The sequence below is a fragment of the Anomalospiza imberbis genome, chromosome 1 (assembly GCF_031753505.1).
Source record: "Anomalospiza imberbis isolate Cuckoo-Finch-1a 21T00152 chromosome 1, ASM3175350v1, whole genome shotgun sequence".
Classification (NCBI taxonomy): Eukaryota; Metazoa; Chordata; class Aves; order Passeriformes; family Viduidae; genus Anomalospiza; species Anomalospiza imberbis.
The window spans coordinates 132519966-132539196 of NC_089681.1; the positions used below are offsets into that span (position 1 = coordinate 132519966).

The 19231-nt window shown below is 36.4% G+C and overlaps 1 protein-coding gene across 10 annotated transcripts in view; it reads left to right on the plus strand.

Annotated features, from left to right (window-relative positions):
* CACNB2 (calcium voltage-gated channel auxiliary subunit beta 2) overlaps window positions 1-19231 on the plus strand; it is a 239086-nt gene that overhangs the window by 186888 nt on the left and 32967 nt on the right. For all 10 annotated transcript variants that reach the window (XM_068212462.1, XM_068212480.1, XM_068212468.1 and 7 more), the window contains 3 exons: window positions 11578-11700; window positions 15950-16086; window positions 17903-17979. In XM_068212462.1, coding sequence (XP_068068563.1) covers window positions 11578-11700; window positions 15950-16086; window positions 17903-17979 — 337 coding nt within the window. The remainder of the gene's footprint in view (window positions 1-11577; window positions 11701-15949; window positions 16087-17902; window positions 17980-19231) is intronic.

The window sequence follows — 19231 nt, forward strand, 5'->3', positions numbered from 1 at the left end:
TTCCAAATCCTGATCACTTGTTTCATTCTACTAGCATGCTTTAAACAGTTTCTACCAACTGATTAAAAACAAACCTAGAGAAGCCCCTTTTGTTTTCTCTGCTTGCGGTTTCCAGCCCATTCAAAGATGTTACTCTTGCCCTGCTTGATTCCATTCTTCATAAACATCTACATAGTTTACAGATGCCATTAGGACAATGAACTCTCTTTATATAATTGGTAATTATTCAAATAAAACCCTTATCATCTTCAGGCTTCATTGTTTATAATGTGTTGCTTTCATGTCCCTTCCTTGGGTTGTTTGTTTTGGCTTTTTTGCTGATTTTTTCCTTAAATCAGAGAGTTTCAGTGGTCTATCTCACAGTGCATTTTGAACTTCAGAGAAGGCCTATATATTTGTTGTGCTAGACAACATATTTCTTCTTCTGTGTCTGGATACGAAATGATTTCTTCTTTATGTAAATTGTGATTATGAATTTACTACACAACTCTTTTAAGACATGATTTTTGTTATGCGGTGGACTTCCACTTCATTTAGTTACCATATTGTTGAGAATGCAAAGTGACAAAAAAATTTTGTGTAAATTGCTTAGTGATACCTAGAGATAATTGTCTTCAGTTTTTAACTGTATGCTGATTAATTAGGTGCACCATCTGTATTTTTTCATGTGAAATCAGTCTTTAAAAACCCATCATGATATCAAATGCTATTAAATAACTGTTATTTTACAGTGACTATTTGAAAATTTAAGGTAATGTTGCATTAAAGAAATATAAAAAATTATGAAGCTGTGTAAAGTTAATAAAGGGTTTATATTTATTCATTTTAAGTAATTTTTTATTCTCATTGTGCAGAAAAGAATTCATTTTAGATGAAAACATGTAAAAGATATCTTTATCTTCCAGTATTTGACTCAAAAAATGACACAGCCATGAAAACACATACTAAAAATTTTGACTTTGGTACCAATCAACCAATTCTAAAAGTTCGTCATGCTAGCAAAAAAGAGTATTTCTTTGGGATGAAATACAAATTTAAAACAATATTAAAATGTGTAATTTAAGTAAGAACATGCTGATTTTATTGCATTTTGTTTTTCCATTTTCCACATCTTTTATGCAGTTTTTATTCACAAAAAACAGAACGCTTAACAGCATTGCAGCTCAATAATCTACTGTTAAGATTGACTCCAGTTTCTTAATGTATTTAAGTAAATACAGAAGTAAAATATGGCTATTAAAAAAACTAATTTAAATTAAAAAAAAAAAAAAGAGCAGAAGTCCACCATCTGTTTTCCTGTATCCCCAGTGTCAGTTTGTGTGCTTGGGTTATGCCATAAGCCATTTACAAACTTCTGGTTGACTACCAGCAATTCAGAAAGGATTATAGATCTTAGAGTATAGCCATGGATTTTATATAATTTTGATACTAGAGGAAAGATACAGAATTTTTAAATTGTTCTTGTAGAAGCTCTAGAATTACACAGAGTTTTAGTTGCTTATTAGGGAACCATATTTGGTGTCCAGTAATGTTTTGTACTGCGTGTAAAAAGGCATTGGCGCAGAGCGTGTTGAGGCTCGCTGGTGTGCACACAACTGCCCCACCAGTTCCAGAGTGTGCATCACCTCTTTATAGGGATAGGGACTTTGGGGGAAAAATCAGAAAAAAAAAATGGGAGAGAGAGGAAAAAAGGCAAGGGGAGACTCTGATTGACCAGTTGGAGAAAGAAGTGATCCCCTACTGAGTGTCCTCATCATCCTCTGGGTGCTCTCCCCTCTTCAGTATGTGGCAATGAGAAATAAACTGAATTTTGGATTTCTCTGATATAAACTAGATCCTATAAAATAAAAGGCAAGGCAGTCTGGGGGTTGGAGGAGAGAAGGCCTGATTCTCATACCAGTGGCAGTCACTTCGCAGGAGAACCAGCTGCAGCAACAGGTGTAGGCAGGTAAAATCCTGATGTTGAGAGTGTAAATGGCAGCTGCTTATGAATCAAACACTTGTATGTGTACTACCTGTTGTGTGTGGAGAAAAACAGCTGTGTGCACCTGGGCAGCTGTATCATATAGGGCTGATTCCCTGATCAGACTGAGCACAGGCCACTCCACTGGCTTTGGTTGAGCCTGAGGAGTTATGTCCTTGCATACCCACAGAAAATTCAGTCCACACAGCCAAGGAAAGTACAGTAAACTTAAAAAGTCTAGAAACCCAAATTAGAATTCTTACTGCCACTTTGCATTTTGATGCCATGTCTCTTTTCTTAAAAAGAGAAAAAATGTTACAATTCTGTGTAATTTTATTTCATGTTTTTATAACTCTTGCTGCATCCAGCCTGGAATTAAACCTTAGCAGTTCTATGGCTATAATAAGAGTAAGGTTTGTTGCCAGCTAATGTTTCATCTGCTGGCTAGATGACTAGCTGTGCACCAGCTGCATAAAATATTCTGAAAGGATATCATCATCACAGCACTTCACTCCTGCATCTCATACACCCACCAGGAGACATGTTTTATCTTGTGCTCTGAGCAAGGAATACAAATGAGATGTCTCAAGGAAAAGTAAATAAGAATATTAGGAAATATTAAAGTAAATAAGAATATTAGGAAATATTAAAGAGAAGCAATTCTGGTTATCTTGTTAGTGTGAGAGACTGTTTTTGGGCAGGGACAAGATGAGCGGTCCCACAAATCTTTAGGTGCTGATGATGGACTGCTTTTGGCACAGCTCAGTCACAAAATGGCCCAAAGCCTGGCTTTTAGCTGTTCTTTTGTTGCCATGGTTCTTCCTTGGTTCCTGGCTTATGTCAGAGAAGCCCTAGTACTGCTCTAGCTTAATTTTAAACCTTTGGAAGGATTTTTTCTAGCAGAAAGGCATCTCCAGAACATATGAGCAAGGCCATGGCTCCTCCTGTACCGGGGCAGAACTGCAGTGCAGCAGCTGCTGTGCTGGTGCTAAACCTACTGGGAGCTCCTTCATTCAAAAAGAAGGAGAAGGGGCTGGTGCTCACTGGTCTCCCAGATGTGCACAGACACAGTGGTGGCCAGGCTGAGGAGTCAAGAATTGAGCTTTTGCTCAAGCATGAAAGGAAGATTGCCATATATGAGAGATACAAGATACAGGAGAATTATAATAGATGAAGTTGTTGATGTAGAATTTATTTTCCTTATATGTCTTATTCTGCCAAAATTATGATATTTGTCCTAATAGTTTATAAGTTTTGTATCAGTTTCATGTAAAGTTTGTTTTTTTTTTTTTAATAAAATGAAAAATTTTAGATAAAACTACATTTCTCATTAGCTTTGCTTTGAAAAGCTCTAGTTCCCGAGTCTCACAGTTGTTCTGCTTCCAGCAAATATTTGAACAGCAGAGCCAAAGTATGCCTTGGCTCTAGTGCTCTGCATCTTACAGAATATTAAACCATTTGCAGTCTGTTAATTTTATGCTGGAAGTTGCAAGGAGTTTTTGGCAATGGATATAAAGATTTTAGTCATACTGATGGTGTTTGAAAATGTCAGTGTGACACTAGAAAAGACATTGCCAGGGTGATCCTTTTGTTGTTTGTTTTAATTAAACATAGAAAATTGCACATACACGTATAATTAAATAGAAAAACGTACAAACCGTGTATACAATGCCAGGTGCTTCAAAGGTAGAAAATGACATATTCAAAGTGTTTTGTGCTATCTTACCTTTGCTGTGCAGATATATAAATCTATAGACTTTACTGTCTAGTCTGATAATAATTAACAAGTAGTTGTTGATTATTTTGTTTCTCCTTTGTTGTCATGGATTGGTGCATTAGCTCCCTGCTTGGGGGATAAAGACAGGCAAAAAGTTCATGACATTTTAAATGGAGAGAAATCTTAGAGACCACTTGTTTTTCCTCTTTTGAACTGACAACTTAATGGCAAAAATTAATCCATTGAAAGGTTCTTGGATGCTATGGAGAGCTCCTTGTGTTTCACACATTGTTGTTTTTTTTGCAAGATCCTCCTGTATGCAAGTAAGATACAGAATGTATTGCTTTCTACAACAACCTGAGAGAAGGTTGGTCTCTTCTCCCACGCAGCCAGTGACAGGACAAGAGGAAATGGCAGGGGAGGTTCAAGTTGGACATCAGGAAGAATTTTTCACTGAAAGGGTGCTCAGGCATTAGGATGGGCTACCCAGGAAGGTGGTGGAGTCACCATTCCTGGAAGTGTTCAAGAAATGACTCGACATGGCGCTTAATGCTGTGGTTTAGTTGACAAGGTGGTATTTGGTCAAATGTTTGGTCAAGGTGGTGTTTGGTCTTGGAAGTCTTGTCCAGCCTTAATGCTTCTGTGATGCTGTGATTCTGTAGTGCGGAGGTGGGAGAAAATAAATTACCATGAAGTTAATGGTTGAACAATACATAAATTTACTATACATAAATTTAAATTTAAACAATAAATTTACTATACACAGTGAGGTCTAAGTTAAAGATACCACCACCATTCCCCTAAGGTAAAGGTAGCCTCATTTTCACTTTTCCTGAGTCTGGGATATTTTACTTTCAAGTTAAACAAATTCTTATTTACCACTGCTTTGAATGTGCTGTGAATATGTGCTCTGTGTTTATGTAATCTGTATTTAGGCTGTCAGGGAGATTTGAAGTATAGATGCCATTTTAATTTAAAAATGAGAAGTATCTCATATAGTGCAAGACTTACATAAACAATAAATATCCAGGTGAGGCATAAGGTAACATAAGCTATGGACATAAAATGTACTCATTTAAAAGGGGCAGAAGCCCTGAGGCAGTAGTAGTGTTTATCATATCCTCACATAGCTTCTCAGTTTTAGTTCAGTGTGTAAGTTAGGAGCTAATAGAACATTTGACTTTTCAGACTCTAAAATATCATCCTCGGAACATATAGCCATATAATTCTTGGAAACAGAGCAGTCTAGCTACAAAATGTATGTTTGCAATAAAGGAAGAATTTTTCAGCATAGTTTCTTAGAAAAACATGCTTAAAATATTATGTAAAAGTGAAACGTTTTAACAAACATTAACCTTTGACTCTAGCAGTTGTAGAGACTTTCTGATCCAATTGAAAAAAAAATGAGGTGCAGAATTACTTAAATGTTGGAATGAGCTAAAAAACTTGAATGAATAACATTGAATTAAGAATAAATTTAAGCGAAGCAGCATTTTTTTTAAGAGATTTTGGTAATAGAGTCTACATTTTTAACCATTGCATTGCTGATTTATTTAGTGTTTACTTTAGCTTGCTGTGTCACAGAATTCTGTTTTTCCTGGAAAATTTTTTGTGAAGAGCCTGAAAATGTTCCTGCAAATCCTTTCTCTATGTAAATCTCAGTTTAGCCAAAAAGCTAAGATCTGCTAAAATGCTGTCTCATAAGCTTAAGATGTCTCATAAGTATAAAACGTCCTCATTGTGACATTGAAAAAAGAACTTGAAATCCCAGCACAGTATTTTTATTGCAAATGACAGTTTTCATCCGTTGGCTTTTGCTGCCAGAATAAGCATGTTTTCAGTAAGCACAAACAGACTTTTTCAGCTGTGCCGGTTTCCAGCGGTTCCTGTTTACTCCCCAAGTGGGTGGTATGGAAGAGCCACCTTTCTGGCGTACTTGCATGCAGACAACACATGGCCACCATCGAGTTTTGGCATTATGCTCTAATAAAAAAAGATCCTGCTCATATGAGGAAGCTTGGTGTGCGTCAGTACAGCTATTTCAGTCGTTGCAGCCTCCTGAGCTGAATGTCAACCGACATTGGTGACTCTATTAAAATACAATTTCGCAAAAGGAAGTAAGAAACATGACTTTCAAGCTGTGTGTGAAGATGAGCTAAAATAGTAACAAAAGTATCTCTAGAGAGTACTAGAGGACAAAAAAAAATTCTCTGAAATCTACCTATTGTTAAGAAAAATAGGATCTGGCAGACTCTCTTTTGTACCAGCTGGATGTGTTAAATTTTCCTTCTCTTCAACATTGAGAGCAGGCATTGCTGTAGGAGGGATTCCAAGGAACTGGAAGGATTCAAAAGTTTCCTCAGGAAATTTCTGCAATGGGCCTTGATTCTAAGGAAAGTCAGAATTAATCTTTTATAGCTGAGTTTCCATGCAGCAGCCCTTTCAACCCGTGTCGAGTCCGGGCGGGAATCTGCTGGCGCAGGGGGCATCGCGCGGCAGGCACAGTCCTCGCTGCCTGCTCTTGCAGGAGGCACCAGAGAGCGGCGGTTGTGACGTGTCCTAGGCAAGAATTCAGTGAGCCAACCCTTTGTAAAGTAGCAGAGCAAGCACTGGTAATGGCTGGGCATAGTTCATGTCGCCCTAATTTTGGAAACAGATGGGAAAGTGTACTCAGATAAAATAATTTTGTATTTAACTACTTCTCTCCCAGATCCTTTTGAAAGGATCTGTGCTATCCAAAGCCATTATAATTCAGAAGAGTTTGGATATCATCATACCACTGTACTTAGACTGCTATTTATTAACTACAGTTGTACTATGTTTTGTTCTCATACTGTACTTTTCAGATTCTTCACTTCATTGGAAGTCCTGAACACAGCATAAACCCTCTTTTTATAGACCACTTAAAATTAAAACTGGTAATTGATAAATTCTACTTGTAATAGCGCTTCATTTTGCTTGTACTGGACTATAAAAGTAAGTATTTGTTTTCCATTATGGATTTCTGTGTTCCTCACTCATTGATATGTGAGAGAACCGTAGTTCCTGTATGTTTTTTTCACAACCGCGGTGGCTAAATACTGGAGGAAGATGCACAGAGACTTTATGTTGTTCTGTCCTTGGAGGTATTTAAGACTCACTGGGACACAGCCCTGAGCAGCCTGATTAAAAAGACCTGTTTTGGGGAGGGGTTGGAATGAAAGACACCAGAGGGTCCTTTCTACCTCAGTTATTCTGTGCTTCTGGCTTCCTACCAGGCTTGTTTGGTACACATATCTATGGCTGTAAAAGAAGGCCTGATGTTTGCTGGGAAATCATATTTTTGATCACTGCTTTTAGTGATAGCAGCTGTATATGCTCCTAATTTTCTGTTGGGACATTCATGAGTTGTCATTGCTTCCTTAGCAATGAAATTGCTGAGCAGATGCTATTGTTAGAGATGGGACAATTTCTTATCTTTCATGAGGCTCCAGCAATAATTAGCATTTAGCAAAAAAATTCCTGTAAGTTTTTTGTGTTCTCAGGGGGTTTGGGTTTTCTTTCTTGTGTAATGGGTGCATAAATTAGGGTACAAAGAAAGGTAAAATAGAAAAGTTATTTTATTATTTTTGCAATTGCATTCTCAAGCTGCTTTTGTGACAGTATAGATTTCATAACATGGTAAATTTCTCTATAATAGTAATAAAATAAATATAATTCTGTAAAACATAGAGGTTTTGAACTGCTTCTGCTTTATATATTTGACTCTATGTCATTAGCAGGGCAAAATAAAGTGAGATGTTTTCAACACAGCAGTCATTAGGCCATCACGGTGCTATTGATCTTTGTCCTTCGTGGAGTATAAATATTGTTGATGGCACAAATGCTGTGTACAGGGCTAGTCTGTGAAAAAAGTGCTGAACATAGGTCATCATCTGTCGTATTTGCTCCCCTCTGAGACTGCTAGTGAAAAGTTCAGTAGTAGTAATCACCTTTCCTCAGATGAAAGAAATGGTGTGACTTTTTAAATTTTCATAAGTGCAAACTTGTTAGTGATTTGAGAGACACCCGTTATATTCATTACCCAGGAGAAGAATAATTCCTTGCTTTCAGGAAAAGGTTGCATGCATGTGTGAAAGTGGATAGGATGAAGGATGAGTAGCTTTATGTAGAAATAGGGAGGGAGTGAACTTGCTTTGAGACACATTTTCTGAACTGTAACACAGACACCAGCTTTGACAAGCATTTTGTTGAAATGGTGACTGTAATCATTTTCAGAGTCAGTTCTTGTCTCAGCTGGCATTGCCTTCATAAAGGTGCATTCTGATTTTATTTAAACTGGTGTAAATACAGAGGTGCCTCTACTATGAGAATGATGTAACAGAGTAAGAAATGAGATGGATCGGAGATCCTAGAGCAAGCCCAAGTGTAGACAAAAATGGTTTGGAGAATGCTTTCATCAGTTCTTCTGCGTCCTGGTAATGGATGAGGAATAGAGATACTTTGATTATCAAACAACAATTCCAAAATTAGTGGCCATGAGGGAGATGATCTGTTCTGTGAGCAAATTATATGACAGAAAATTTGCCTCCTTGCCTGAGATCCCCAGGGGCTGCCTTCACTGAGTTTATTGAACAGCATTAAAAAATCTGAAATTAGTTAGAGGAAAAAAAAGATCCTGTCATGTTTTAAATACATTACTAGAGAAGAGATTGTATTCTTTTTCTCTGTTATTGAACAAAATATTTCTTGAATACAAATTCAATTAAGCAGGTACAAACTGACAAATTGACCGAGACAGAATGTGCAATTTCTCGTGTTTACATTCAATAGAAGTTAATCATGGCACAAGGAACTATAAGCAGTAAAATATAATAATATTGTAAATAGTATGGAATTAGTAATGAGGGTTGGTATGAAGATGTGCAAAATATAATTTGTAAAGGAAGAGGTGAGATCCAGAGAGTAAAAGAGAAAGTTGTGTAAGGTTGCTCTAGACACACTTTAATTTATGTACATTACCAAAAGTGTACAGCCAAAATTGGTTAAACAGTTGTTGAATATGATTTATGAATATGATTTATATTCTGAGTTTATATCAGAATCTGAAACTAGTTCAGGAAGAACCTCACTCCAGAGTGTGTTCCCATATGCCCTCATGGTATAGATGATGGTAATGTTCAAGGTCTGATTGTTCTCCTTATGTGTTTATTCAGCTGGTTGAATGTTGTACTTCCACCAGAAAAAAAAAAAAAAAGAAAAAGATGGAAGTGTTCATTTTGAAGATAAATGAACTTTTCCAGGCTACTTTGTTTCTCTGGAGAGACATGACATGTTAAACTGTTTAACATCTGGGAGCATCTCTCCCTGTAGTCCAGCCTGTGGATTAACTGAGTGCTAAACTGCCATCCCATTTTCATAGAGATTTAGAGGATGAACAGGAAGTGCTTAACTGTTTTGACCCAGTCTTATTTTAGAACTGCAGGGTATGTAAGCAAATGCTAGATACATTTTCAAATATACATATGCATGTGTCAATTTTTTTTCTTTTTACATAAGACCCTAATTACATAACAACTGGGCTTTTTTAGTTCAAGACAATGTAGTTCAGGAAAAGTACTTAATTTGATAGTGCTATGAAACCTTCAGAATTATTTATTTATGTAAAAAGGTGAGCATTTAACTTCTATAAATTAATTAGTTTTAAATATTCAATTAGATGAATTATTGTAGTCTAATCCCATGATAATTTAGTCTCCCTTTCTACCAATGTGGCAAGTATCTAAAATGGGACATACCATTTCTGTCAATATCTGTAACTCAGTGTTCTGCTTTGTTTTTCTGCTCAGACTTTTACATTTTTTTGATGGCAGAGAATGACAGAGAACTTCCACCTGCTACTTTTCTTTCATGTTGAGATAGTTCTGGAGTAGTTTCCATTGTATTCTTGTTCTTGGGTAGTCAGGTGTTGTCTTCTAACAGGACATTTTAGATCACTTCTAAGAAGTATGTCAAGGACATTAACTTCCTGGAGATGTCTGTTTGTTGCAATGCTGGTGAGATTTTAAAGTCTTTAATCAACCTAAAGTCTTTCATCCACTGTTACCTTTAGGAGTAAGAAACAGTGGTTTGACATTTTTTTTTATTTGCTAGAGGATGTAGCAATGTGAGAATGGATAAGCAAGCATTCTATCCCTCCTGTCAATGTTTGGCACAGATTGTTCCTTAATAGATCCATTCCTGTTCTGAAATATATTTCTATAGTGACAGGTCACTGTCATACAAAATGGTCATTATTAATAACAGGGAATTATTTATTTGATTATTTACTATTTGATGGTAAGTATTGCTTAGGAGATTTGGCAATTCAATGCTTATTCATATCTGTATTTTGAGTGTTGAATTTAGTAATAGTATAGAAAGCATCAACTCCGTTAGTCAGTAATTTTCACATTCAGGAAAGTTTAGAGTGTTTGTATGAATATTTAAATCCAGTAATTTATGGGGTCTTTTATTTTTAAGGAAGATGAATGATATCACTGAATCCAGTACCTGTGACAGTGACTCTTTTTTGTGGCATGACTAGTTCTTTTGGTATCTTTTATGTCAGGTAATAGTGGAAGTAACATTGAGAAAATTATAGAGAAGATAATTAAGATACGAGTTTGGGCTATTAGGAAGTGGATATTCCCATTGTATCAACACTGCAAGATATTTTAATTGATGTGCAGAAATCACCAAACTTTAGTTTTGGATTATTGTTCTCACAAATGCCCAGTTTCAGAAATGTAATCATGAATACATAATCATATCAGGATCCCCTTCTAACAGTTTATCTGGTTATGACAAAGTGGGCTAAAGGTTCAGCCTGGGGTAGGACAGTGGTGGGTCCTAGGGATACTGTGTGATAACCTCTGTGGGGAGAGCAAGCTCAAGCTGTTGTTTAGCCTAGAATACAGCAGAAAAAATGTTGTTCTCCTGTAAAATGGTTGTACCTTTGAGAGGAGGAAGCCCTTGGTAGCAGTAGCTGGGCTGAGCTGGATGGCACCTTCAATTACCATACCTATGCAGAGAGGTGCTCAGCACTGGTGGTTCTGGTAAGGAGAAGCTGTGTAGATGTGGGGCTTCTGTGTGACTCTTCTGGCAACTGCTTCTTGAAACAAAACTTGGGAAAATCCTCTAACTCACTGATGTCAGCTAGCAGCGTAAGAAAGAATTAGGGAAATGAACAGATCTCTCTGTGGCTGGCATTGGGTAATGACATGATGACCTCAAGGCACATTGCTCCACTCTCAGAGTGCAGGGAGGTGACTTGCTTAGGGGTTACTGGCAACTGATGGCACCTCTTCTCCAAATTTGTAATTTCCCACATAGTTCTTGGGGCCTGAGGCTGTGAGGGCAACACTTGGAGCAGCCTTAGAATGATCCTGAGGTGACCAGCAAATGGATGCCCAGACAAGAATGGTGTAGAAGAAGCAATGTTGGTGAAATGCAATGCTCCCCTTGCAATTCCTTATGCAGCCCCATTGTCCATGGAGCTTAGGATTTGTAGCTCTTGAAAACCTACCTCTTTAGGGCAGCCCCCAAACACTGAACTTGCAGCAGAACTGCGAGCTGACAATATTATATGGATTGCCAAGTTGATTGTGATTACTGATTACTGACTTGACTTACCTCAAATTAATTCAGAGCTCTATCACCTACTTAAAATCTGTATTCTATGAAATTTGCTAATATTAATAACTAATGTCAGTAAAAACTAGTCTTCATTATGTTTTGCATGGATGCATTGAAAGTTCTTTGTAATTTTTATGATTTTAACAGCATAACATAGAGAAATCATCTCCTGTGTTTATGTTTGTACATATGTATGTGTTTGCAAGGGAAATCTTCATGATGTTCATATTTTATTTTGCAGTCAAAACCTGTTGCATTTGCAGTTCGGACAAATGTTGGGTACAGTGCAGCTCACGAAGATGATGTCCCAGTCCCAGGCATGGCCATCTCATTTGAGGCTAAAGATTTTCTTCATGTTAAAGAAGTAAGTAAATCAGAGGAGTAAGTGAATCACTCTTTAAGGGAATACTTGAGTAATAGTGCTACTATTTTGCAATGTTGATAACACTTCACATTGCCAAAGCACTTTACAAATGTTAAAGAAGCTAACAGTGTATAAGGAATTGAATGTTCTTTTAAATGCTATTCTTGTAGAAGCAATGGCACAAATTTCTTACGATCAAATTAATGAAGTTCAGAAAGCAAGTACTTCTCTAGTAAAAATAGCTTGTTTCTAGGTTTAAATGCCTATGTCTGACTATTCAAAGATGAAATAGTTCCAGTTTTTTTTTCTAATCTGGTACGGTGAGGGTTTGTTTGATGCAGCAGCCAAGGGTTGCTTCTCTGTGTGACTGCATCTTATTTAACCCCAAAATCCTCAGGTCTCCTGTTTTTTTTACTGAAGCTACTTCCCTGGCACAGACAATATTTAGTTAGCAGTCACATGCTGAAGAACTGGAATGATGTTTCAAGAGAATTGCAACTGTCAATAAATGAGCTTTGCATTTGCTGCATTGGTTTTCTTTTCCTGTAGTTTGGTTTTGACAATTTTAATTTTTTAAACACCTAAAGTAATTTTCTTTCTCTGGTCCTTGCAAGACACTCCCAAAAAATAACTTGGTGACTTTCACATGGAGGCCCTCCTCTGTAGCCTGCTGCTCCCTTTTGAATGACTTCATCATTTTAACAGGTTTCCTAGCTTTTGGTCATGTTCCATTGTGGTTTGTCTCAAAATAGCCCATATGGATAAGGAAAATTATAGGAAAAGAAATAGAAAGTTAGTTTAAGGTAGAGAAAAGTAGCCATGTATTTGAAATTATGTCTTTACCTCATTTTAGACTATGGAAAAATCCCTCAGTAGTTATGATTGATGATGCACAATGATTCTGCTAGCACAGGTGCTTCGGGGAAGAAAGAAACATTCCTAATACAGAGATAGAAACACAGGTGGACAGAGACTAAAGGAACACAATAAACAGACTTGGCTAATGGTCGTTATTTTTCATATATATTAAACACACAAAAAGAGAATAATTTTGATTTAGACTGTATATGGTGAAGGAAATTTGCTTTCTGACAGATGATAGTGTGAAAGAATTGCTCTGCTCTGTCTTGTGACAAAAGACGAGATGAGCAGGCACAGAGTCCTGGCAAGAGAAAACCATCAGCCTTCTCCAGTGAGTCTTGAAGCACTGGAAAATAAGGCGCGGTTTGGTCCGATCAAATGGTTTTGCGTAGTCATGTATTCCATCTGCACTTCAAATGAAGTGGTAATCTCAGACTTTACATCAAGTGTTTCCCCTGTTTCCATATAAACCAGACACACAGGGTTAGCAGTTTTCTGTTAAAAGTTAATACATTTTTTTTTCAGAGCACAACTTAGTCTCAGATGTATATATATATATGTGGGAGAAAATCTGGAAGGAAAAGTCTCCTGAACTTTTCCGGATCTCCAAAATGCCTTGAAGGGAAGCTTAGCTCAGCTGAGTTCTTATATTGTCTGTGGCTGCATGTAGCACTGAGGGGTGGAAAAATAGATTAAAATGTTCCTGCAACCCCAGGTGTATTAAAATAGGCATTCTGTGCTGATTGCCTTTAGAAACACCTGGTATTCTCTGTAAGCTGTCGAGGAGAGGTTATTGTCCAGTAGGGCTGGTCCAGAGATTGGTAGGGAAGGAACCCTGGGACCAGGCCAGCTGCACCGCTGGAATGGCGAGATGGCAAGGGATCCACAAGGAGTCAGACTGGGACTTAGACTCTTGCCCTGCATTTGGCAGCAGCTGTTGTGTCTGGGTGGCTTGAAGCTCCTTCAGAGGGTGCTCCAGGCCCAGCCCTTCCCTGCACAGCCGTGTCCCCTCCTCATCTTCTGTGCCAGGCCATGCTTGTCCTCCAGGGCTCTGTATCCCACCAAGTATTGCTCCTTCAGTACTTTTGGTGCTCCCTACAGGTAAATCTGGGGGAACTGAATTATCCAAACTTTAATTAGTTATGCAGGTTAAATTAAAAATCATATTAGACTATAAAATGCAGTGTTGCTTATTAATTTTATATATAACCTATTGCTAGAAATAAAGAAAGCTAAGTTAATCTCCAGTAGCTTCTGCCTGCATAAGGATGCCATACTGGACCAGTGCTGTCCTCTTCTTGTCTGAAAGGGCTATTCACCAACTTGTGCTGCTTAGAGGTCTCAAAAAAGGAAAACCGCAGTTCAAAATGTACATTGACAGTGATGAAAAGCCCTGCAGTGATTGAGTGTGAGGGAAATTTATCTTCATTATTAGGTTACATTCATTTAAACTCAGTACACATAAGGATGATGGATTCCTTCCTACATGAAGAAACTGCTGCATCATAGTAACTTATGAATCTTTTGAGGCTTTAATGCATGCATTTTGGTCTGTGTTTAATTAACTTTTGTATTTCCTTTGGCACTCCAAACACAGGTGAATTACAGAGAATCACTCAAGTAAGCAGCAACTTGAGAGCTGGACACCACTCTACCAAGATTTCAAAAAAAAAATTAAAATTAGAAAGTATTATGTGTGTTATTATTAACTTTAAAAAGTATCCTATACTTTTCATATACTGATAGAGCATTTATCTTTGTGACCTTGCAGAAGTATGTTTTTATTTCTGTAGGAAGAAATTCCTATAGATTTAGGATTTCTATTGCATCTAATAAAATTAATATTGTTGCATGGTAATCTGTTGTACTGTCGGACAAAAATAGTGACTGTTCAGATTTTAATTAAATGGTGTTTTTAAATTATCTATCTCTTCCTTCTACCAAGTTAATGATTTAGGTAGCCTTTTGTAATGAAAGTGTATAATTTTAATAATGCATTTCTGTCTAATACAGCTTTGAGAAACTGCTATTCCAGAGTAGCTCCCTGGAATGCTGGTATTCTTACTCATAAAGGCATCTCATTGGATGAATATTATAGATATCCTTATGGTTTATGATCTTAAAAGTGCTTTTATTTTAATCTCTATTTTTTTTTGTTAGCTGGAATATCTTACATTTGGTCTCAAGCACCACAAGATTTCTATAGCTGCCAAAGTGAAAGATAATACTGCAATGTAGGTTGTATATCAGTGATCCACCAATGATGGTAAAATTAATTTCTTTTTAGGGGAGCCCACACATTTTACATGTTTTATTCCTAACTGTATACTTGTTAAAGTTACTTGTTATATAATTAAATATGCACTATAATATCTACATTAATAGCTTCAGATTCAAGAGAGCTACTTTCTTCACATTCAGGTGTTCTCTTAAAGTTTCATAAATATTCCAAATTACCCAAAATTACTTTTTGATGATAGTTATTCCCATGGAACACCAGAAGTATTGTGTGTGGGGCCCATACATGAGTGACCTATTCTCCTTCAAAAATGATGAATAAATAAGAATGGAAAAAGCAGATAGTTCTGCTGCATAGACCTCTGCAAATCAACCAACCTCTCCCACACATGGTGGGGTGGGGGGTGTGTATGAATAAAGGTGTTGAGTTAAAGTGGTCAATATCTCATATTTAACAGAGCTGAAATTCAGTTAATTGGCCTATCTGGTGGACTTGTGTAATTGTTAGGTTTTTTTAGTTATCCAGAGATATCTGTTCCTTGTGGATCTATCATGGTGAGTTTGAGATGCAGATCATGTGAGCTATCTGAGGTAGGGTATATATAAGCAGTCAAGTTCAGTCATATTTCAGAAGATTTTAGTGAGAAGTGGGGGAATTTGTGAAGTAGTATTTTTTAATTTAAATAGAGAACTGAATAAAATGGAATAAGAAAAATAGATTATTACAGAGCTATAAAAATTCTAGCAGTAGGTGAGAGTGGATCCTAAGTCTCTGGAGTCCACCAAGGAGAACCATGAAGGAAGAACAAAAGCAGCTCTCATATATGAGAGGAGACTGTGAAGCAAGAAAAATAAAGATGCTGAAATGGGTAGAAATAAAAACCAGGGAGAAACATGAAGTCTTTGCAGGAAGGTTTCCACTTAAGGACTGTGGATTTTAATAATTTGAAAGGAATAATTATTTTAATGTATTTCTGAAAATTACCACAATTCTTCATTGCCATAATAACATAGCACAGTGATTAACTGCAGGGAAGAATTACAAAAAATAGCATAGCTGCAAATTAAAACTAATAACAAAGTTATCCCAGATACAGTAATTTCTTAGCATGTTACTTTTTTTTTCTTTTTTTTTTTTTTTAATCTGTAGAAATTTAATAATGACTGGTGGATAGGACGATTGGTAAAAGAAGGCTGTGAAATTGGATTCATACCAAGCCCAGTCAAACTAGAAAACATGAGGCTGCAGCATGAACAAAAGGCAAAACAAGGAAAATTCTACTCCAGGTAATAACAAGAAATGATTAATAATAGCAACATTGTCTGTGACACAACTTGGAAATTGATGCTGTGTATTAGTCATATATATGCTTAAATGTTGTTAGTGGCAACTACAAACATTTTTCATCAATGAAGAAATTAATATATAATGAATTATATTATTTATTGTGTCATATATAATGCTATTTTAAATATTATATTGTTAATTAATAAGCTTATTCATATCATTGCTGTTTGGGAGAAAAGTAGATATTTAGATTGGCAATTGCGGTGGCCTAGCACTGAAGTGGCTTCCTTCCTTTTTTGTAAAATAATTGCTAATATACATTACAGTAAGTACATTTACTATGTGCTAGTAAATTTTTTTTACTTAAAATTGATTATCTAAATTCTGTAGCATTTTAATTGTTTTGATGATCCTTCTATGTCTAAACACATTTAAATATCATTTTAGAAATTACAGAAAATGTTAAAATGAGTTTACTTGTAAGCCAAAGCCAGTGCCTGTTAGTTAGCTTGTAGGGAAAAAATAATCTTGTCAAATTCATTGCCTACAATCACAGCTTTTAAGAGCACTACATTTTATGATGGAAGTTTCATGTCAGTTGTTATCTCTGACTGCAGCCATCATTGCGTAAGAAAAAGGACTGTTTCTAGATGTTCTGAACAATACTACAAGATAGAAAAATGTCACCTTTACTCTCGAATTCTTAATAAAGTAGTTTTCGAGTAATACCTGTGGAAGAAAATGTCACTTGTTTCCCTTTGAGTATAAAGAAGACAGATATTCCCAGTGTATTTGAGTGGGATGGACCTGGAATTGAGATAGGAACCATTCGGGAAGCCAGAATTGCTTTCCTATCTCCATAGGAATGGCAGCAGTGTTTGTGGAGCATGTCTCGAGTAGGACACTGTGATTGGGCAGTGCTCAGCTGCATTCACCAGCTGTGAAATGGCTTTCCAGTGAGCATGCTGTACTCAGCAGAAGGATGCTGGATTCCTTATTCCTCTAGTGACACTTCTGAGACAGCCAGATATGTCCCAGTGATTCATTTATTTTCCAAATTGTAGAGGCTTTCATTCTTCAGAAATTCTCACTGAAGATAACATTGTCCTACACCACAAATGCATTAACTTATTAATATTTCAAGATAGAGAAAGTGGAAACTAGTACTATCACATGAATTATTTGAAGAGTGAAATAACCTTTCTTACATTTTTTTCAGAGTTGTTCTCATTATGGTAACTGAAAAAATAAAAGACTAGAACTGTTGTCTCTTTTTCACAACTTGAATAGGTTTCACAAAGCAGAACTTGACAAAAACCTTAGACTGCTTTAACTTTGTTTGAAAGACTTTTTTGCTTAAGTGCTATATTGTATTGAGAAAGCAAAAGAGTTTGCATGTTAATTAAATTGAAAAGATGATAGACATGGTCTCATCTTCATTAGCAATTTATCAATAACTCCTCAGCTAAAGGAAACAGATATGCTTACAGGCTTAAGAATCACTCTTATTAATGGGCAGTAATATTAATTAATATATACCAGTAGCCATATTAATTACTGAATTGTATTAAGATACTGAGGAAGTGAGAGCAGCAGAATAAATTGCACAGCAGCACAGAAAGTATGACTGATGTCTGCACTTCCTCAGGTCTCAAAATGTACACGCATTTTGTGGGAGATGTATATTTTATACCTCTGCTAGAAATACTGTTTGTCTTACAGCTAGCACCTCATTTAGAAGGCAGTTAATAAATAAACTAGATTATATATTGAGAAAGCTACAGAACTTCAAACTAATATATTACTTTACTCCAGTAAATCAGGAGGAAACTCTTCATCCAGTTTGGGTGACATCGTTCCTAGTTCCAGAAAATCGACGCCTCCATCATCTGGTGAGTAGGTTGTGAACCCTTCAGTAAAGAGACTCATGAACCTAATCTGTTAAAAATTCATGTACCATTAGACCTCTTCTTCTTGTTCCCCATTATTCTTAGGTAAGACCCGAGTGACATGTTTCCAGATAAGGCTGGTTTGGGTTGGTTTGAAGTAATGGAGTCAATGCCAGCAAGTTCAGACAATGATAGAGCTGTTAATGCACAAAATCCCTTCTTTGCTCTTACCATGGAGTTTTGTAGCAAAGACGTAATAGATCTGTGAGATTACATTACAGTAGGATAGTGGAAGGTTTGGTCTGGCCTGAACACTCCTACTGAACAATAAATATTTCCTTGTACAGGAGAAAAAGCAGCAATAAAAACAGAAGTTCCTGAGAGGTTTCTGCAGTAGCATCACGAAAGGCATCATTTTAAAACATCAGGAACATTTAGTTTCACAATTCTGATCATGAGGATGTGCTTCACATAATTCTAGGATGCTGGATATTTTTTGCCTTTGACAAATTTTTCAAAAATACTATTTTGTACTTAGAGCATCAACATACAGATTTAACTTTAGTTAGGTTGGATTCACGTGATATGAAGCAAATAAGTGGCAAGTTGGGGGAGGATGCTGGCATTAGCTCTGGTAAAAAAGCTCAGCAGAAGATCACAAAAAAAATTCTACTGAATTCAGCTGCTGTGCTGCTGGATGTTTTATCTTCTCCTATACATTGTAAATACCTGAAAACAGAAAATATTAATGAGTGTTGCTAGTGCCTTTTTTACTAGGGCAAAGACATGGATCTTCCAATCATATTCATTTATATGGAGTCTGGTCTACAGAGCAGGCATCTTAAAATGACCCTGAAGATTTTAAAGTATTTACTTGGTCATTTAAAGGGGAGACAGAGAAATTAAATCATGTTTTGGTAGTGACTTCATTTGGTTCAATCAATTTAAAAATGTGTCTGTCTTGTGAAACCATAGATTTGTTAGTAACAGCCAACTTTTTTGCAATTTCAATTTGTTTATAAAAATTACACCTCAGATTAACTTATCTTTTATTTTGAAAATATTGTATTAGTTTACTAATGTATGTCTGTAACAAGTGTGTAGAACACACCTTAATCTTTTATTTTCTGATGGCTTTTAAATGATGTGTTTACTGTTAAGGCCAACTTTTTAAACAGCTGCATATTTGTAGTAAAATTGTCCATCGACTCCGACCTATGTTGTAATTTTATAGTTAGAGCATGTGAAATGCTGT